The 22,785-nt window shown below is 34.7% G+C and overlaps 1 protein-coding gene across 2 annotated transcripts in view; it reads left to right on the top strand.

Annotated features, from left to right (window-relative positions):
• Positions 1 to 22,785, top strand: part of hiw (MYC binding protein highwire) — a 213,560-nt gene that overhangs the window by 51,030 nt on the left and 139,745 nt on the right. Inside the window, exons 16-23 of one of the 2 annotated variants that reach the window (XM_089252701.1) lie at positions 1,029 to 1,207; positions 1,614 to 1,787; positions 4,888 to 5,010; positions 5,151 to 5,232; positions 6,234 to 6,348; positions 13,258 to 13,495; positions 13,844 to 13,922; positions 15,919 to 15,993. In XM_089252701.1, coding sequence (XP_089108827.1) covers positions 1,029 to 1,207; positions 1,614 to 1,787; positions 4,888 to 5,010; positions 5,151 to 5,232; positions 6,234 to 6,348; positions 13,258 to 13,495; positions 13,844 to 13,922; positions 15,919 to 15,993 — 1,065 coding nt within the window. Of the gene's footprint in view, positions 1 to 1,028; positions 1,208 to 1,613; positions 1,788 to 2,136; positions 2,215 to 4,887; positions 5,011 to 5,150; positions 5,233 to 6,233; positions 6,349 to 13,257; positions 13,496 to 13,843; positions 13,923 to 15,918; positions 15,994 to 22,785 lie in introns of those variants that run through there. The other variant, XM_089252702.1, reaches the window with a different exon arrangement.

Genomic DNA, 22,785 nt, shown 5'->3' with positions numbered 1-22,785 from the left:
GCAAAAATTAAAAAAAGGTTTCATGCCATATGGCACGATAGCGTCCCTGCATATCATGGCATGCTGGGTGAAAGGTTCCTGTCTCCCATAGTAGTTCATCGATTGTGGCGAAGGTAGTATTGTTCGGACAACGTCTCATCGGATATTGCTGTTGGTTCATCCGCTGTGCTAAGCACCCATTGTTATCTGCTCGACTGTAAATCAGATGCATATCAGCGTATTCCTCTTTCGTGTAGTCTGCCATCACAATACTCATTGAAACAGACAACTAACTGCTACACTTGCTTAGTGTTAGCGCAGTGTTACTGTCACTAACAGGAACCCAAATTTGAGTAATAAAATTCATTTTAATCTACAGTAAAGCATGGCAAAAAATAAATTATGTTGAAACAATATATATACAGAAACTGACCTGACATCAGACTAACATTGAACTAACAAAGAACTAACATTGAACTCAGATCAAGAACAAACAATCTTTTAATAGACAGGGAAATTCTTTCATCTCGTGGAAGTCGACCAGTTGCTGACAAGCGTAATCCATCATTTGCATAAGGCATGAAGAATTTTTTATTTTCCCCCCAACACTTACTACCGCAATAGCACTAATTTACGTCATCCGCAGTGTATAATCCTACCCCAGCACATGCATTTCACGATGCTGCTTATGTCAGATATCGTGAGAGATCCCACGAATGCATTCAGAGATCAACTAACATCCACCTTTCGTCTCCTCTGGACTCACAGCCTGCATGCTTTTTTCATGATTTTCACCCTCTCAGCTTGGTTTGTGACACCATGTTCTATTGCAATTTTTATTCCTCTTGATGCCTACTAACAACCCTCTGAGTTTGTCTATTTTTAGAACACCCTGTATAATTATATACAATATAATTTGTTATTATTAACGAATAGTTGCAGAAATTATAGTATGAATAACTCTTGTATTTGAAAAAAAAGTTCGTCTTTATTTTCCAGTGTTAAGACATCACTTTCATTGTCACACTTTTTTTTTAATTTGTCTGCAGGCCATGTGGATGTGGTGCTGGTGATTCAGGATGTGTTGAATGCGGTTGTTGTAGGACTTGTGCTCGAGAAAACGATCAAGATGTTGATGTGGCAGCTGCTGCTTGGGGACAGCTTGTAGGTGGAGGCATAGTGGACAACAAGCAAACAGATATTATTGTGTTTGATGTGCGATATGGAGGTTCATATGCTTATTTTACTTTATTTTTATGAAAAAAATACTTGATAATGTATATAAATACCTTGATACCTTTCTCTTCCACCCTCCACAGAATTCACGTGCAGCTCTTTCTTAGTATTGTTTGTATGGTACAAAAAAGTTCTTGTTGAAACCTTTAAAATGAAACTTTATTATTTAATCATAGAAGGGTGGCAGCTGAGTGGGTTTCACTGTATATATTACTCATTAATTTGAAAGTCTGGTCAATTTGAAGAGCTAAAGGAGAAAAAAATAGGGCTTGAGTAGAAAGACCAGTCCCCTGTATGCTTTTGCTCTTTGTAAAATTCCTGAAGTATATTTATATAAGTGTGAGAGCCTCTCCCAACTCTTATGAAATTTGCAAATGATAAACTCTACCTATTTGAAGGGCGAGCTGGCGTTAGATTAGAAGACAGACTTCGACGAAGGATAGAAGAATACAGGATCAGACAAAGGCGTAAACAGATGTTGCAATCAATAAAGGCTATGAAATCTGGCAATGCTGGTATGGGACGTCTCAGGGCTGATATTGCTGACAAGAGCAGTTCCCCTTCAGTAGTTGGTAAAGTCCATCTCACATATTAATCATTTACAGGCCATTTTTCAAATAAATTCTTCAAATATGTATGATTTTGTTTATTAGTATCAATCTACTGTTATATTTTGCATTTAAAACATATTCATCCAATAAACCATGTTAACTTATGAGATAAAATATTCACTACAACTTCATAGCTTAAGACTTCTTATCTTTTTTGCTCTGGATGAAACCAATTTGCTCATTTTTAAATGGTTTTTAACGATACTTTTTTCAAGCTAAGACCTTGAGGTGAGGTAAACATATGTGTACCTAACTCAAATTTATTTATTTATTCAATATTGTTTGGCCGAGGCCTATACAAGAGGATGCGGAAATTATGTATGGTGAAAATGACGGTTGATGGTACATGAAAATTCAGAGATTGTAGTACAATCTGCAATATTTGATGGTAGGTTGTTCCAGTCGATGATAGTTCTTGGGAAGAAACTAAATTTGTCACAATCTGAAGAGGCAAAGATGGGCTGTAATTTTTGGCAGTGATTGAGTCTAACAGAGAAATGTGAGGGTTTGATTGGAATATTGAAAGTTTCGATATTTAAAAAAAACCCTGGAGGATTTTGAAAAGAAAGGTTACGTGAGAAATAAGTAAGGGAGGAGAGCAGATGGATATTGAGTTGGCGACATTTATTAAAGGTATAATCAACATGAAGATTCCAGCGGAGATCAGAAGAGATTATTATGCCCAAGTATTTATAATAGGAAACTTCGGAGATGAAAGAATTGTTTATCAAGTAAGGGAAATTGTGGGGAATTCTTTTATGGGTAACTTTCATGAAAACTGTTTTTGAGAAGTTGAGGGGCAGATTCCAGGTTGAGCACTATTCGTAAATAATGTTAAGTTTGTGTTGGAGAGATTCTTGGTCGGAAAGATTGGACACTATTTTGTAGACGACACAATCATCAGCGAAGAGTCTGATACAGCAGTTTAAGGAGTCTGGTAGGTCATTTATGTAAATTAGAAATAGTAATGGCAAAAGGACAGAGTCCTGGGGTGTACCAGACGTAACATGAAGAAAAGGTGAGTTCTGGCCCTTGAATGAGACAAACTGGCTATGGTTAATGAGGAAGGCCTCCGCCCATTTAAGAAGTTGAACATTTAGTCCAAGATTTGAGAGTTTTAGGAGAAGTTTATTGTGGGGCACCCTGTCAAATGCTTTAGAAAAATCTAGGAAGATGATATCGGATTGGAGGTTTCTGTCAATGGTGTCTTATAAGTCATGTATGAAGAGTGTTAACTGGATAGATACAGATAACAATGATCTGAATCATGTTGGTTGGGATAGAAAGTTAGTCGAGTCGAGGTGGGTATGGACTTCCTTGGCCATTACGTGTTCAAAGAGCTCAAATGTTCTTATTAAAGATATCTACCCTGTTTAATTTTTAAAAAAAAAACATTTTTAAAGAGCATTTTGACATACAATAAACACAAATCAATCAAAAAAATTCATACAAAAATTGACACGCTTTTAAGACAAATAAAATTTTAATTGGTCGAATGGTCGATGCATTTCAGCTCTACAATGGAGAGCCATCATGGTCAGAATTCACACAAATGAGTCGTGGAAGGGAGATGTTTATGTCTAGTCGTCCGGAGAGTTAGCGTTTGTATTTGCTGCATCTGAGTGGTTTTTGGATGTGAATTGGAGTGTCATCTGTTGCAAAGTGTTGAAATTTCTGTCTCGACTGAGGTTAATAAAGCCTGTACAAGCTGACGAAATAGGTGGCATGTTTCTTCCATCATTAACGAGAAAATCCTGGCATGTTCTGATGAAGTATCCCTCTAAAAAATTCAGTTCTGAATTATGTGTTGCTTTTTTAAAAATAGACGCTTTATCAAAATTATGTGAAAGTTGCCAACCGTGTTGGGCAATAGCTGAAACACGTCGACCATTTGACCATTTAAAATTTTATTAGTCTAAAAAACTTATCAATTTTTGTATGAATTTAAACCAGGCAAAGTTCTAATTTTTGTGATAATCAAAAAAAAATTCTTGAATTGTTTTGGTGCAGGTATGAAAAGTTACATCTATAACAACTTTGGTTCTGTGTATTCTTGTTTAAAAACGAATGCAATTTTGATTGAAAAATTTTATAAATTGAAAGTTTTAAAATTTTATTTTATTATCAGAATTATAGTGAATAAAAATGCCATAAAAACATATGTATTAATTTTTTTAAATTAAAAGCTGCTGAAAGGTTAAGTTTTAATATATATTATAAGATCATGAGACTGTATCAAATATTAAGTCAAATATTAGCATTATGTTCAGCAAAATATTTTTTAATAGATACTATATTTATTCTTTTTTCATTGACCCTTATTTATTTATAATTTGAAGTCACTCTAGAAAATCAGATCATTTTTACATTACTGTGATACTAACAGATGAAGTTTGAAGCATTTTATAAAATTTATATTGACTAAAACAATATCTTGAACAAGGCAATTCTTTAAATACCTAAAGAAGTTGAATGAGTCAAATTATTATTTATGAACAATCTACACTGGTGATGATATAAATTGAACCCTTGTTTGATATCTCAAACCAACCATTTGCTTAAACAAGCATAACTCTTACATCATAAAAAATATGTTGAGTCCTCACACCTTCAAATAATACACACATAAAACATTTTAGCATGCACCAGTCCGTTAGAAGTTCTTGAAAGGAATATTTATGAGACACATGCAATGCCAAGTAAAGCTAACCAGTACTGTACCACCTGCAGGAACTGAACCTAGACCTTTTTGGTGCAAGGTAATCATTATGCCCACATAACTGTGTAGTAGCTAAAAGGGAAATCACATGAATGTATTTTTGTTTTGTAGAAATGGTATCTCTTATATCACATTTATAATGTTAGTTATTTTTAGTTTTTCGCTACTTGAAAATATCACATGAAATCAGAATCAGTGAAATCCTGATACACTTTGATACAGTTTAATTAGCAAGTTGATGATTTTTACAGTGCTGTAATGATAATCTCTTAATATTCAAAATCAAAAATTGTTTTTGTATAACTGTTCTTACGGTTGGGATTTGTCACATTTATGTTGCAGAGGATGTTGCTGGAAGTGATCATGAACGGGAAACAACAAAGCTTACTGCATTGCCACCAGCTCGTGTGTATTTGCCTTCCGAAAACCCAGTCTCACAAGTTGCATGTGGTTTACATCATAATGGTTAATAACATTAATGTCATTCCTTCATTTTTGTTTAATGTATCATAATTACATTGAATTTAAAAAATATTTGTTTGATAGTTTAATTATCTTAATTTGTTCTCATTTCTTATTCAAAATGTTGGTCAAATACTTTCCAGTATTATTACTTCAAAATGGAGATGTTTATACCTTTGGAAATAATCAGCATGGCCAATTAGGACTAGGAGACTTTGTAATAAGGTAAGGCAAGTTATCTCAATTAGTAGATAAAAAATATCACTGTCATGCATACTTAATGCACTAAGACTTGCTTAAACACTATCGTGAACTGGGAATTTGAACACCACTGGACAGCCGCCTGGCTGTCCAGTGGTTAGGGAGCTACAGGAATGGAATTGCTGCGCCATTAGCAATTTTCTGCTACATACTGCACCATAACGTTGATTTTCCAAGATAATTTGGTGCCTCTGCACCAATAGGGGTTCTCTGAAATTTCCCTATTCCCATGGGAAAGGGAGTTGGAAATTCAGTTGTCATCATCAAAAACTATGCTGAACACTGCAGAGAAAATGATAGAAGTGGGGATAAAGAGAAAAAACTTTGCAGACATCAAAAGTGGGCAAGTTCGTCTGAAAACACTGAAAGCAAAAATGTGTAGTGTTCTTGAGAAATTTGAGGAAATCAGAGTCATGAGTCAACAAAATGTCAAGGTTTTTTTTTTTTAATGTATGCTTGTTTGATTTGTAAACTTTTTCTTTTTATGCCCAGCTTGGATTATGACTAATTTTTACGTCCCTACAAGTGGATGTAAGTTTTATCAAACATATATGACTGATTTTTGACACTGAAACCCTATAACTGGTTAAAATGTTCAAAATTTAATAATCTGAGTATCTTGGTTCAAAAATTTTCATTTTTCATAAGGGTAATAATGATTCTGAGCACTGCTCCGAATTCACAGATTGCTGCTCCAAAACTGCTCTGAAAAGAGTCAACAGCAATCCCATTCCTGGAGCTAGCTTCTGACTGTGCAGGTCTGGGTTTGAATCCCAATTTGGGCATAAATGTTTACTAACACACTAACAAATTCCCTGGACAGGTCGCAAGGTTCTCTTGGGAATATGTAATGATTAAAAAATTAAAAAAAAAAATATATATATATATATATATATTAATGCAATATCAAATTTCATTAACAGCCAAATAGCTTTTTTAAGTATGTTTTTAATTTTTATTTTCAGGGGCTCACCAACATTGGTCAAACTGTCCACAATGATTGTTCAAGTTGCAGCTGGTAGTTGTCACACTATACTTTTGACTGGTCATGGTCAGGTTTACACTTTTGGAAGCAATCAGGTATATACTCCTTTTTATATTCAAATTTTATTTTGAATATTGGAAGTCATAAGACTTTCTCAAACTACTTGTTTTATTTATTCTGGGATAGAGTATTGTTGATCCTACTTATGACTAATGATCATTAAAAGATTCTTATGTGTTTATCTCCCTGGCGGGGATTTCAGCTATTGCCAAATCATGTCAAAAAGTGAGGCTTGGGTGTATTGAAATTTTTTAAACATGTTTCTATATCTATTTAAGAGAGTGTTGTGTAATAAAATGTTCTGTTAGTCTGAGGCCCTTAACCATATAAGCAGCATTGACAAGATATCTCACCTCCTTAAAAGCCTTTTATTTTAGTATTCACCAAACCAGATATTTTGTAGAGTTTATTTCTCAATAGAACATTTTTCTATATATCCCCTTACTTTTCACCTGCTGAAAATCAGAAGAAATACTACTTTATAAGGGGACGTCGTGTAGGAGGTGCGTCTCTTTTCCGGGAGATGGCAAAATATTTCTAAACCCTTGATATTGGAGGGGTGTCCAATTAAAGCACGAAACTGCGGAACTTAAAGAAGAAGCCTTTATTTCGAAGCACACTCAAAACAGACAACCGTACAGAACGGAAGCCACATTCCAACTCACGTTCTCTTCTCTTGGAAGATAGATTTTCTCTTCTCAACTTCTTTTAACAACGTATAAACAAACAAAACGCATTAGGTGCTGTAAGGCCACAGAGAGTTAGTAAAAATATCCATACTGGGAAAATAGATTCGTTACAACTTTATTTAAAAAAATTATGGTATTTTAAAGGGGATTCAGTGATTTCAACTATGCTGATGAGAATCAAAGATGGAAAGGGTTAAATCAAAAAGTGGAAAGGGTTAACTAAACGCTAAGATACGACATATGTTGGAAGATTTTTGATTATTTGAAGGGATACGAGAATGTAAAATAAAATTTACTGGAAGTATGAGAATTTGAATTGAAGTTCACTGAGAATTCAACCTAGTTTAGAAATTTAGAACCACTGATATGAATAAGGTTTTGTTCAGGGAAAGGTGGCCAACTTTAGGTATAACATTCACGCCACATAATAGTGCTATGAAGTGGTGAGGAAAAGTCTTTTGCAAAAACTTGAGTTTTTAAGAATGTCCTTTGTTGGTCAAACTCTTTCATGGGCACATGATTTTAAATCATTAGATATGGAGAAATTTTGTCTTCAGAAAACTATGAAAATTCTTTTATCCTTTCATTAAGACATTCCTAACAACTTTCTGATGGTTAGTTAAGACTGTATAGACAGCTCAGAACATAGCAACTTTTATTATGGACACTGTAATAAAAAGAGGAAGTGAAAGAAAGTCTCACCTCAACAATGATGTCCTTCAAGCCAGAAAATTAACCTTTCATCTGACATGGCTTGGAAAACTAAATTAGCTGCACTGTGGTATCTGTTGGTTTCCAGAATTTTCCTATCAATTTGGAATTGAAATACTTTAGATCGTGCAGTTTCCAACCTCGGCTCCACAAAACACAGAGCTCTGCATGCACTTCCCAGGGGCTCTGTGGCCACTCCAAGGAAATAAATAAAATAAAGAGAAAAAAAGAGGTCAAAGGAGAGATGCATCATAAAAATTCCAAAAAGAGCTCATCAAAGCAGAAGGTTCTAGAATACTTGCTTTATACAAATACAATGCCACAACAGACAAAACGCCCAATGATGTGACTGAGAAAAAGATGCCCATAACAAATATGGATGTCATATATTTCAAAAATACAGGAACCCAATTGAAAACAAAATTATAAACAATATATACACATGATAAAATATTATACAATGCCCATAAAGAATATTATGGTTGTCTTATTCTATGTATGGATAGCTTCTTGATTTACCCCAACATGTTTATCGTATTTCTTTTTAAACGTGTCAATTGTGTTACAATTTACTACCTCCGGGGGTAAGCTATTCCATTTATTAACAACCTTATTAGAGAAAAATTCCCTGTGACACCATAACCTCTCATTACTACCTTACCCTTTATGTGCGTGTACATGTAGTGAAACCTGACCTGAAGTTTGTTTCTGTGTGATGCTTGTTATGTGTAGTGCTGCCATCTGCCACCAGTTTTTCTAACTATGAGTGAAGTGTAATAATTGAATAATTGTATCGTTGTAGGCCTGTTGCTCTCTGTGGTGAGACTTTTCAATGGGGAGATTGGCAGATCAGCTCGCATTTGTGCCTCGAAGTTGGGAACCACAGGAAACCAACTTCAGCCGACCACCACTCTGGCAACGGTGGGGTTTGAACCCAGATCCTCGCGATGCGAGTCCATCACTATGACTACTCTACCACCGCAGTGGCTACCAATCAATATTGGTGTCCCCTTGTAAAGCAGTCGATTGACGGTGTACTAATAGTTCATGGTCCATCCTATCTATCCCTTTGAAAATTTTGAACACTTTGATCATATCTCCCCGAAACCTGCGTTCATCCAATGTAAACATATTCAAAAACTGAAGTCTCTCTTCATAACTCAAGCCCAGTGTGCCAATAAGGACATGCGTAGCTCTTCTCTGTGCCCCTTCAACCAAGTCTATGTCCCTCTGTAGGTATGGTCTCCAAAACCTTACAGCATACTCCAGTCCAAGAGGAACTAAGCCTCGAAAAAGCAGAAGAATGACTTTAGCAGAACGCAAAGAGACCTTTTTGAAAATGAGACCAAGCATTCTATTTGCTTTTTTGACCACTGCTGAACAATGTTCAGAAAACCTAAGCCTCTCGTCAATGAGAATTCCCAAATCTGTGACCCTAGTTGCATCCAGGATAGTGACACCATTCAACTCATAAGAGAACCGTGGGTTGTTCAAACCAAAATGAGCAACCATGCATTTGTCCATGCTGCAATCCTGTTTAAGTTGGTCTGGAGCAACTCCCTATCGCTTTGATTCCCGATTACCCAAAAGCAATGAGTAAACGAGGGTTTAATAGTATTGTTATCTATGAAAGACGAAATGACCGAAGAAAAATGAGGACTTAACTGGTGGGACAAATTATTAGGATGGTGACTTACCGAGGTTTTACTCTATTTCATTGCATGATGTATATCTCTATAAATGAAGTTATGCCAAGGTTTATTTCTGGGATACGTAAAAGGGAGTGCTTAAAATCAAAACTTATTGCAGTAAGGTGGCAGTATCCAGACCATAGGTGGAGATAGATTTGGAAGTCTGGGGGGCACGGTCATTATTGCTGGGGGGGGGGGCACGATGATGATGATGTCAATTCATGTATACATTAGATCAGTAGACTCCACATTTGACGCGGGGGGAGGGGCAATACTCCCCCCCATATCTCCGCCCATGATCCATACTGATGAAGGATGTACCCAAACAAAATATTAAGCCAAGCTACCGGTAGTGGCAAGTGGAGGAAAGAACATATATATTTTTTGAAATCAGTTTTACATTTTATAATGCATTACCAGTGGAGTGAACATAATGGTTAACATTTTCTTAGTTTGATCTAAAATTGTAATAAGTGCTTATGAAAGAATAAATTATTCAAGGTTTATTTTGATGCAATATATTATTTGTTAAATTTCATTGTCACCATTATGACATTAAAAAATTTTTTAATATCTATTCAAATGATAAATTTCATAATTAAAAACAATTTCAATCATTCAAAATTACCAATAATTTTGTTTTCAATTAAAAACATATTTTAATAATTGTAATAAAAAAAAGTTGATTTTCGACCGCTAAATATTCTGTATTAGGCCAAAACATTAATCTAATATTCTGTTTTGGGATTGGATGAATAGTGATTGGGCTGAATACCGAATATTTGGCACCCTAATATTGATTTTCTTTAAATTCATCGAAATTATACATCAAATTGGTGTTTTTAATTGAAAATGAAATTATACTGATAATTTTAAATGATATTGAATTTTAATTATGTAATTTATTATTTAAATAAATATAAAAACTGTGGTAATTGAAAAATTTTATTGTCATGATACTGACAATCAAATTTAATGATGATATATAGTTATCGAAGCCCATAGTCACTGGAAAAAAGTTTGATTTATCCAAAATTTGAATTATCCAATCAATCTATCCCAGATCTGTAAAAATGACTATTACTACTACTTAACTGTACATGCACCTGATACACATTCCTCTGCTGAATTTCTAATGAATCATTACATGCCAGAATGTGTATTCTGAGTGTGTGTGGCCCTAACTTATTTATGTTGTCGAGTTGCACTTGTTTCATGTTCATGCTGCCATCTCTCTTCAATTTTCTGAAGTAAAGATGGAAATGTTTGAATTTTTCATGTTATGTCAGTATTGTATTGTAAGTTTGTCTGCTTTCTGCTGAGAGACTTTTTCAAATAGGACACAGGCTCACATTCGTGCCTTGAAACTGGAAAACTGCGGAAAACCTGTAAAATGAAAAATTGCAACTTAATCAACGTTCACAAAGGATAATAGTTATCAGTTATTAAAATTTTATCATCAGTTATGAAGCTGTTTCTCTCAAATTTTAATTAGTTACAGTTATAATAATTGATCTTAGCTACTGTCCTGGAACCACTAGCACTGCAGAATTTCTAGACCATACTTAAAGCCTGATTTATGGAGACAATTCATGATCATCAGTTACCAAACTGTTTTCCATATTTTGCTTGTCATTCTTATGCTATCAAGGAAATATACTTTCATTAAAGTATTACATTTTGTACTTTGATTATGAAACAATTCAGATTTTAAATGATACACCTTAATCTTTATAGATTAAAAAAAACAATCTTTATTAAGTGGTACAAATTTTTGATGCACTCCAGCTGAACAATGTCAAAATGGGTAGTAAATTATGAAAGAAAGAACAGAGAAAAACAGGCTATTTTCAAAACTTTTGTTTTTGAAAATTTGTTGTTTAACAACTTGGTCAAATAAAACAATGTCTGTTTTACTTCTTTTAGAATTTTTCCAAACTAAAAAAATTTGCTGATACAAAAATCATAATTGTTTTCCCTCAAACTTCAAATTATCCAAGACATTAAAAAAAATATGAATCAAACAAGAAATTTTAACATAAATTAGATAGAAAACTCAAAGGGAGTTTGTAAAAGTTCAAATTATCCAAAATTCGAATTAATCAAGTTTGAATTAACCTAATCCTACTGTGTATTGTATTTTAATATTACTTACAGAATAAATGTTTTCAACAGTTGTCACAATTTTATATCCAATCAAGAAAATGTCAACACATTTACTCTCAACTAGTTATCTATATATATAAAATTGATTTTCTGTGTGTCTGTGTGTGTGTATGTTCTCTATACAAATCTACAATTTTAGATCGATCGTTGCCAAATTTTGCATATATACCAAATGGGACCCGACTTGAACGATAGGCTACTTTAAAATTTCGTCAGACCAGGGCAAATGCCCCAAATGGGCAAAAAACTGTCCGGCAACAATGGTTTTTGGGCCTCAACAATCACTTTCCGAACGTTTACTTTGGTTACCGTGGTTCCCTAGCGATGAGTTTCAGACGTGTATATGCCTTTACAACGGTTTGTCACTTCTTTAATCCTGCCAGTTATGTATAATAGTTTATGCCTTTATAATGGTTTGCCACATTTTCAATATACTCTCAGTAATGAGGCTTTTTGAATTGACGTCATAATCATCATCAGCATCGCTTTGAGAGTCAGGAAAAGGGTGATCCTCATAGAAATCAGTGCTAAAATTGTCGATTTTACTGTAGAGATGCGTAAATTAGTGGGATTTTCCACCCCATCAATAATTTTAAAAATTGTATTGAATTCTCGATTTCTGAAATATTGAGTTCGCTTAGAGATATACGAAGCCCAGGAGATTAAATACGAAGTAATTAGCCAAACCTATACTTTTGAGTTAGATATTCGAGCAATATCATTGATTTCATTTATATCTTCTCAAGTATGAAAATTAATGTCTCCATATTGTCTCTTTTGATATTTATTTGCATAAATTCATGTGAGTTAGGGTATTTTAAAATTAGTTATGAGCCCGTGAAAAGTGCATCGAAAAAATTCTACAACTTTGGGGGGGGGATCGAAATACCTAGCGCCCCTTAAAAAAAGAAAAATATATATTCATTTCTACATTCCTGTGTAAATCAAGATTTGTTTATTTCATGAATCGCGCAGGTCGCCATATTGGTTAACTTGGACACGGTTTGTATGTCCCTCAAGAAAAAGAGAGGGAGATATCACGTGATCCAAAAAAGCCTCATTGAAGAAAACCCGGGCAGCGCCGGGTATTATAGCTAGTGTATCATAAAACTTATGACTTATTTTTCTTCTTTAGATGTTCTCTGTCCCATTTGCCTCTTTCAGTAGCTTAATACGTTTCTTGTCTAGACACATCCTTCAGTTAGTCAACTTGTGTAATTCATGCTCACTTCCACTTTATTGCAGTAGGATTCAATTTTCAGTTTCATTTTTCCTAGAAATTCCCCAGATATGGCTTCTCTTACAGAAAGGGTAAAAAAAACCACACAATAAAATATAATTTTAATTTAAAGTTGATTTTTAATTTATGCAAAAATTCCAATTAATATAGTTTTTGAAAATTAGTTTGTTGTGCTTGGATTTGCACAGATATTTGGCTGAATACCTAAACATTATTTGACCAAACCGAATATTCAACAAAAGGGTCAAATACCGAATAGCAGCAGAATATTCGTCCCATCTCTAAAAAAATCAAATCATTATTTGTCCCATCTATAATAAATAGCATAAATATGAATAATATTTTTGTGATTTAACTAAACATGTGCATCTTGGTGATGCTTATTTTACTAGAATCTTTTGTGCACATATTTTTAAATTTCCCCTGAATCAATGTCTTTATTCTTAGAAAGGTCAGTTGAAAAGATCGCCGCCAAGTGATGAAAACAAAAAAGAACGTAGCAGAGATAAAGAGTCTCTTTGGAATGCCACTCCTGGCCTTATTCCAAATTTCGGGACAAAATATGGTCGGCGAGCTACCTGGATTGGTGCATCAGGGGATCAGACATTTGTGAAAGTTGATGAATCTCTCATAAATTCCCATAATCTTAATAAGTCAAGTGTTGTTGCAAACAAAAACTGCATAGGTTAGTAGTGCATTGTTTAAATTTGATTTCTTGGGCTATTATAGGTATGTACTTGAAAAGACTGACTCATTTTAAATATTTTCCTCCTATATCTTTATGAGAAGATTTGCTGTTAGTGATTCTTTGACAATTTCTGCATTCTAAATGATTGAAGTTATCAATATTGCTCCTACACAGCTTGTAGAATTGATGCTAGGAAAACTGTCGTCTACAAACTAAAAAGTTTGTTGTGCACTCATGTTATTAAAACTGTATGCTAGCTATTCTACTTCATTTCAAAAATAACTTTTTTATAAATGAAATATATGTCAAATAAGTTGATAAATAAGTTTATTTCCATTCATTCAGGTATCATTCCAAATGTGCAAGAACAGTCATCATCTTTCAATTGTCTTATTATCAATAAAACAGATGGATCTTGTCGAAGGTATGAAACATACTTGTACTCTTTCTGAAACTGATTTTTTTAGTGTGCTTATATCAATGGCAGAGTTCAAAAAGGCCACAACTCAAAATTCTATGTTTTGAGATATCTGCCTTTTATTTATTTATTTTATTTTATTATTATTTTTTTGTGTAGAACTGAATGAAATCAACTCAGATTTAATTACAGTAGGGAGTGCATAAGCAGAGTTGGGAGTTTTTGTGGTTTTGCAACATGTAGAACATATTGTAAAATACAGGGGTGGAAAATCTGCTATAATTGCTACAAGTTGCTACAATTTCAGACTTCTGCTACATTTTGTTACAATTTTTGGCCGTCTGTTACATTTTGCTACAAAACGCTGAAATTATTCAATTCTGCACCATCTTGTGCAAAAAACAAAATTTTTCTGTAAGAAACTTTGAAGTTACGTTGCAATAGAAGCTGACTTTTTGATAACATCGTTTGTCCTCCCGCAATTTTATTTCTTGGGGCCACAAATGGAATTAGCTTGAGGTCCCCTCCCCAGGATTCAGCGCCCAGGCTTCCAACAATGGAGAAAATAGGGTCAAGCTATGCGAATCGCTGCTCATCCACAGAACAATGAAAAAAAACCTTCAATCGCTGTTTCCAGCTATTTTTTATGAAAAACAGTTGACTCCTTTGGTTTATGTATTCCTTACGTTAATTATTTTTTAAATTGCATCAATTTTCCCAGCCTGGCTGTACTGGACAAAACATTTGTGTATCCTTTAAACAGAACAAAAAAGTTTTAAAAGTTTAAAAAGAATGAACGTATTATCGCACTGGGAAAACAGCAATTATGAATCTGTCTTCACCATCAGGGGTTGCGATGCAAAAGCTGTCGGTAAATTCAGGGTGTCTACGATCATGGAAAAGTGATGAAATCCCATAAAAGTAATGAGATGAGAAAAGGGTCATGAAATAAGTAAAAAGTAGGGAGTAAAACCGGATGTAATCGGATTGAATCTTTTGTGAAAATAGAATCATTCTATTAAATTTCTAATAGTTTAGTCATTATTATATAGTTTAAGTTAAAAATAATTTAAGTCTATAGTTTTATTCACTATTAAATTTCATGGAATTTCTAATAAATATTCTAAGAATGACCCAGCAAAAGAGTTTATCTCAAAGTATGTTAAATCAAACTGAGGTAATGATCAAGAGCAAACTCGAAAAGAAGCACTTATCATTTCAAATATAAAATGGGTAAATTCTTTTAAAAGAAGCAAAATCAAATGTTCAAAAATCCTTGAAACTGAAGAGAAAAAAAGCACAACTTAGACTTGCATTAGCGGCAAAAACCGGAAAAAGAATTACTTTTTTAATGAGTGTTTCAAGTCTCTCCTGTAGTGATTTTTTTTAAATTAGTGATTACCAAGTTAACAAGGTAAATCTGAAAACTCATTTTCACATTATTTTTGAAATCTGAAGTAGCATATGTTTAAAATGTCTCATTTATTGATATTGTAGAGAATGTTAAAATATAAACATCAAAAGAAATCTCTGTAAAATTTTTTATGATTTCAAAATTAAAAATAAATAATTTCTTTTAGAGGAAATCTCTGTATTTTGTGCCTGAAGGGGCATCACCATTCTTCTGAGCTGAGAAAGCACTTTCTTTTTAAAGTAAAAAGTAATCCTGTGTTTGCTAATGTATATATATGTATATAAAACTGTGTATTTTATTTATTGCCAAGATTTTAAAGTACTACAAAACTAATAAATGCTGCTACAAAAACAACATTTTTGCTGCTGCAAAAGTAATTTTCCTGCTATGAAAATCAAATTTTCATTTTCCACCCCTGAAAATAGCTACAAGAGGCATTTTCCACCATTCTCATGACATGCATAACTCAAAAATGCAATTTTCTGAGTTGTCTTTTTGAACTGGATCATGGACACATAATTGTTACATGTATTCAAGTGTGCACATTTCTAATATCATGTATACCCATATTTGCATTTTATGTTTCAGTTTTGGTTCACCAGACCAACTTGACCTTAGAGATTGTGCCACCAGTTTAGATAGTGTCTATAACATTCTTTGGAGGTATGTGAAATTTTGAATCAGGATTACGCAAGAGGTTTTTACTTTTTATCGCTAAATAATTTAATGTTAATTTTCCATTTACTTTAATTCTTTTATTTTTTATGCTTGGTTTTCATTTCTTAGCGGATAATTTGTTTGTTTGTTTTTGTGTGAAAAAACTCCTGTTCTTTGTCACTGTCTATGTTAACCGATTGAGTGGTGGAAGTTTTCAACTCTCACTTCTGGAATGGCGAAGCTTTTTATCTCTAAGTAGTGCTATCCCCCCCCCCCATCTAATATGCGGGACAACAGAGGAGGCATGGTTGGAGGGGTCCGTCAGTGTGACAGGTTGTCAACGCCCATTAAGTGATTCTCTATTCTTTACTAATACACACTCAACATCAGGACCTTTTCTTTTGTTACAGTATTGGCTATTTTTTTCTCCCTGTCCTGCTCACAGAACACATTTAGAAAAGTTAATTTGTCTTATTTCAGTGATACCTCGCTAATACGACACTCGATACAACAATAAATCCCTCTATAACGATATTTTTTCAAGTATTGTTTGGAAATGTCTACACTCTAATGTTAAATTGCTGCTACACTGCTGGTGTAGCGATAAACCCTCTACAGTAGGGGTCTTCAACGTTTTACACTTGAGGGCCACATAAAGTATTTGTTGTGTTCCGCGGGCCACTCATTAACGGCGTGGGTTGGTCATTAACAATTTGTGGGGGGGGGGGTTGCCCCCCCCCACAAATTGTAACATTCAATTCAATTAATTTAAACAAATATTAATTTTGAATGATTTAAAAAAACATTTCAAATTATAGTGTCAAAAAATTCCCTTTTTTGCTATATTAATACATTTGTGTTACTTGAAAATGCTTTTGGTAGTTGGTAAATCTAAATTTTTCTCAGAGATTTCTTGTGCCTCAAATCAATCTCAGTGTACCCCCCCCCCCTTCCAAAGGTTGATTCTACTTACGCTCAGATACAATAAATTAAAATGTGACGCGTACTACGTATTTTATGATTCCATTGTGTAACATTTTCGTTTTAAAAAATTAAATTGAATTGGGGTAAGACAATTATTTTTAGGTATTTTTTATATTTTATGAAACAGAATGAAAATTGATGATTTTTGTTTATACATGTATATGTTGAATTAATTACATATCAAATGAAAAAAAATGTCGTTTGTGTTACTTACATTACGAATGTGAGTGGATATAATTCCTAAATTAATGCAAAACTTGACATTGTTTTTGCTTGACTAAAGCTTCAATGTTAGGTAAAATTTGTGTTGTTGCTATTCGTAAAGTATCCTCCAAATGCCGATCAGTCAGACATGTTCTAGTTTTTGATTTTGTATTCTTCATTCGACTAAACAACTGTTCACATATGTAAGTGCTGCCAAATATAGAAGACATGAACAATGCATGTTTGCGTATTCCTGGATACTTTTCTTCGAACACATACTTAGAATAAAAATCAATTAATGAAGGAATTTCAAAAAACTTGCATTTAACTGCAGAGTCACATTGCAAATCTGCAATTTCTAATTGTAGCTCTAATGGAACACTTTCGATATCGACCGAGAATGGTGAGGAAAACATTTTCATAGAAATTTCATTCTCGCGGAAGTCGGAAAATCTGCTTCTGAATTCCATTCTCAGATTTGAAATGCACTGTACATAATCATCCGGTTTCCAAGTTGTAGTTTTATTTACCAACTCCAACAATTTTGGAAAATGTATGCCGTTTTTGTTTTGCAATTGACGTTCCCAAAGGACTAATTTAGTTTCGAATGCTTTCACATTGTCCTAAAGATTATGGACAAGTAGATCTTTTCCCAATAAGCGGTAGTTTAGATCAGTCAGATGGCTAGTGATATCGACAAGAAATGCGAAATCTCTCACCCACTTTTTATCTTGAAACTCCCCAATAAGTTTTCCTTTGGATTTCATGAATTCATCAACTTCCTCCTTCAAGGAAAACATGTGCTGAAGCATCTTTCCCCGGCTCAACCAGCGTACTTCTGTATAATAAATAACGTCGCCATGCTCAGCTTCCAAATCCTCTAAGAATTTTTGAAACTGTCTATGGTTAAGTCCTTTGGATCGAATGAAGTTAACCGCTTTCACTACAACAGACATTACGTGCTCAAAGTTGGAGAAAAACTTTTTGCACAAGTTTTCCTGGTGAATGATGCAGTGGAAAGCCATCATCTTCGTATTCCCACATTTTTCGGCATCTGATTTTATCAATGTGATTACCCCTGTCTTCTGACCGGTCATAGAGGGAGCACCATCTGTAGTTATGGCAGATATGTTGCCTAAGTCCAACTCACATTTGGCCAATGTTTCTGTCAAACTTGAATATAAGTCGAAACTTCGTGTGGTATCCTTAAGTGCAACGATACTAGCTAACTCCTCAATAATTTTGAAGTTTTTGTCAATATCACGAATGAAAATAGCTGCTTGTGCGGTATCTGTTGCATCCGTCGATTCATCCATAGCTACTGAATAAAACAAAAATTCCTTGCATTTGGATTTCAAGGTCTTGAATACATATGCTGACAGATCCTCCACGTGTCTTGCTACTGTCACACCAGACAAACTGACATTCGAAACAGCTTAAGCCTGAGATGGGCAAAGCACATCAACTGAAGACATTCTTTAACGAATTCTCCATCAACGAAGGGCTTCCCACGTTTCGCAATTTTTTCTGATATTATATAACTAACGCGAACACAATTTTCAGACTGTTCATTTCTTTCAAAGAATAATGATTGCTGACAGTTCAGCTTCGATTTCAGTTCATTGACTTTTTTGCTTCGAAAATGTCCCTCCAATCCAGAATACTTCGCACTATGCTTAGTATCGTAATATCTCTTAATATTATATTCTTTCATCGTGGCTACGCTCTCATTGCAAATTAGACAAACTGCTTTAGCCTTGTGTTCGACGAAAAAATAAAGGGATGACCACTTTTCTTGAAAAAATCTCACTTTTTCTTCAACTTTCCTTTTTTTGCTGTCGTGGTTCGCCATCATGCACTCATTTAAAGACTTCTGATCAAAGGCTTCAAAGACCAAAAACAGAAGTAAACTAACTGTACCAATATTGTACAAATCCCCTTCTTCCAACCAATCAAGATGCATACATCCATCTGCTCCTTTCGGAACCATGCACCCGAGAAATACGATACCATGGAAATTCCGTTCATTTCTGCTTTCTCCCCACTCAAGGAGGATGGGATGTACTCGAAGTTATTTATGGTTAAAAGTGTACTTTTACTACTTTATTAGAAGCTAAATACTGTACACTGATCAGCCTGTCCTTGTTATAAGTCTATATGAAGCTGACTGACTTTTTTTTTTGTCAAAATCTTTGTTTTACCCTATTTTTTAACAATATTTCGTCAATCGATCAAAATGTTTCGTCGGGCCACCAAAATAGTGACGGCGGGCCACTGGTTGAAGACCCCTACTCTACAGCTATATTTTTCTTTGTTCCGCAAAGTATTGTTATATTGAGGTTTCACTGTATATATACTGTACTTTTCTCACTCATTTATTTTATTGGTGAAAAGAATAGTTTATTGGCTCCACAAAGCAACATTGTAACGGGGTATTAGGATTACATAACAATGTTTTTTTGGGTTTTTTTTTCTGTTCAAGTATCCAGTGTCTAAATTGTCTGAAATTTAATTTCTTTCTTATTATGGACTATATATAATACCCGGTGCTGCCCCGTATTTCTGGGAGGATTGAAAAAGTGGCAAACCATTACAAAGGCATATGCTTGTCTGAAACGCATTGTTTGAAAACCACGGTAACCAAAGTAAACATTCCGAAAGTGATTGTTAAAGCCCAATAATCATTGTTGCCTGACAGTTTTTTTGTTCATTTCAGGCATTTGCCCAGCTCTGACAAACTTTTAAAGTAGTTCAATTCGGGTCCCATTTGGTATATACTCAAAAAATTTGGCAACGATATATAAAAATTTCTAGATTTGTATAGAGAACATACACACACAAACAGAAATAAAATTTATATATATAGATTTAAATGTTTAAGCATTTTTCTACAGGATTTTTATTACTTTATATGAAGGGTTTTTGGTTTTTTTTTTCGAGCGATATTCAGTCTACGTAGTTTTACGGCATTATACAACTTGAAATTTGCAATTCCTTCTAAATTTTTCTCTATCACAGATGTCAATATAAATCTCATATGTATAGTTAAATCTATATATTATATATTATCTATCGTGTTGCATGTGACTTATATTTTTAGTCTTTTACAATATGCAGGGTAGTATGAAAGGCACTGGTTCGCTCTGTCGACACCACCCATACTATCGTTATAGGCAGCGACCGCAGCAGGATCCCTTACCACAGTTCTCTTCTTATTTCGCACATCCGCCACTTGTGGACTGTGCTTAGAATGCACACAATGATATATCCTGCCTTCTTCAGAAAGCCTAATCCAAAATATGAAACTTTGAGAATATATTCTTTTCGATATATTCTCTGGTATTTATCAACATAATATTGGTGGGCTGTAACTATTATTCTATAATTCATGTTCAAATTTGTATGAGGGAAATAGTTCTGATGTTTTGCTACTTTTGAACACAAACTTTTTTTACTCCTTTAAGTGAAAAATATCAATTCTGAAATTTTGATATCATTTTTGACAAACCAACACCTATATTTCGGATGGGATCCATCTAAATAAGAGAGAGGTCTGGGAGGTTTACGATAGTCTTAGGTCAGGTTTTTTACTCCCAGACCACGTAGTCGGGAATGTGGGGTAGTTAATGATAATCACAACAGTACTGACTTGAAATTACCCACCTCTGACTTGGATGGCTTCTCGATTTACAAAAAACCACCGGGCAAATTAAAATGTGTGTTAATAAATGCCAGGAGCTTGGGTAATAAGAAAGATTTTTTAGACACTATGATAGTTGTGGAGGGCTTGGATCTTATAGCCATTACAGAATCTTGGGCAAACGATGGGGATGAATCTTTCTTACACATCTCAGGATACGATACTTTTTTGAGAAATAGATCTGATAGGAAAGGGGGTGGAGTGTTGTTATACGTGAAATCCTGTTTGAAGGCTAGAGAGTGTAACGTACAGAGAAGTGATAATGAAACCATATGGGTTGAACTTGAGGGCAAAAGACGTCATAAGCTTATTGTTGGGGTTTGTTACAATCCACTGAATAGGGATCAAAACTACATTGCCAAAATGCATGATGAAATTTCCTACATGTGTAAGCGAAAGAGGGTTCTCATACTTGGGGATTTCAATTACCCGGGTATTGATTGGGAGAACCTTTCATCTGGAAATCAGTATGAAAGAGACTTTCTTAAGTTGGTGCTCGAAAAGTTTTTGTATCAGCATGTATCAGAAGCCACTAGGGGTACTGCTATTTTGGATTTAGTTCTTACTAGTTCTGAGGATCTAGTTGAACATGTTTCGGTGGGGGAAGAGTTTTCTTCCAGTGATCATCGTATCGTCAGATTTCACTGTAACTTTTCCTCGGGTAAGGTTGATAACAAAAGACTGGTTCCTTGTTTTCGGAGAACTAACTTTGATATTTTGAGAAGAAGGTTAGCGGAAGTTTTCAAAGACCGGTTGGAATCAGTGGTAAGTCATATAGTGGTAAGTCAATGGGAAGAATTTAGTACAAAGCTGTCCTCTGTTTTGCACGACGTCATACCCTTTGTTCGAAAAAAGCGTGTTTGTACATCGCACCCTCTATGGTTCACGGATAGCGTGCAGAACCTTTATCTTGAAAAGAAAAGAGCATTCAGAGAGTATAAAAGTGGACGTGGTGACCTATCATTGTTTACTGATAAAAGAAGACTGTTGAAGAAAGCGATAAGGGATAGTAAAAAGGAAGTTGAATCTAGGTTGGCAGATAACATTGGCTCTGACCCAAAATCATTTTTTCGATACGTCAATAATGGATGTAAGGGGACAGTTGGCCCCCTCTCGATAGGAGGCTCTAAGGTAGAGAGCAATGTAGGTATGTGTAGTGCTTTCAATGACTTTTTCGCGTCTGTTTTTAATGGAGATAATGATATTCGATATACGGGTGTTGCATGGGGTAATAAAACCCTCAACGATATTCAAGTAGAAGACGTGGAGGTCCTAAATCTTCTAAGAAATGTATGTGCAAGCAAAGCACCAGGACCAGATGATATCTATCCCAGGGTTCTCAGGGAAGGTGCTAATGAATTGTTGGGGCCAGTCGCACAGATATACAGGAGTAGTGTTGCTGAGGGTATCGTCCCGAGAGATTGGAAACTGGCTAACGTTGTTCCGATATTTAAGAAGGGTAGTAGAGAAGTGGTGTCTAATTATCGTCCAGTGGGTTTGACGAGCTCCCTCTCGAAAATTTTGGAAATTATCATCAAAAGGCAGTTTGTGAAGTGGATAGACGAGAATAATGTATTGTCGGATAATCAGCATGGGTTCAGGAAGGGGAAGTCATGTGTAACTAACCTCCTTTGCTTCTATGATTACGTGACTAAGGCTTTGGGTAAGAGCAAAAATGTCGACGTTGTTTACCTTGATTTCCAGAAGGCATTCGATCGGGTCCAACATGGCAAACTCTTGAAGCGTTTACACGAGATTGGAATAGGGGGCAACTTGCTGAATTGGATAGAATCGTGGTTAAGAGATAGGTCGCAACGAGTTATGGTGAACGGGGAATTCTCTGGTTGGACAGACGTCACAAGTGGAGTTCCTCAGGGAAGTGTCCTTGGCCCCATACCTTTTTCACTTTT

This window comes from Pholcus phalangioides, unplaced genomic scaffold (assembly GCF_987345545.1).
Source record: "Pholcus phalangioides strain wild (caught in Gottingen) unplaced genomic scaffold, Ppha-v1.0 ptg000030l_1, whole genome shotgun sequence".
Taxonomy (NCBI): domain Eukaryota; kingdom Metazoa; phylum Arthropoda; class Arachnida; order Araneae; family Pholcidae; genus Pholcus; species Pholcus phalangioides.
This window is presented reverse-complemented; position numbering and strand designations above follow the sequence as displayed.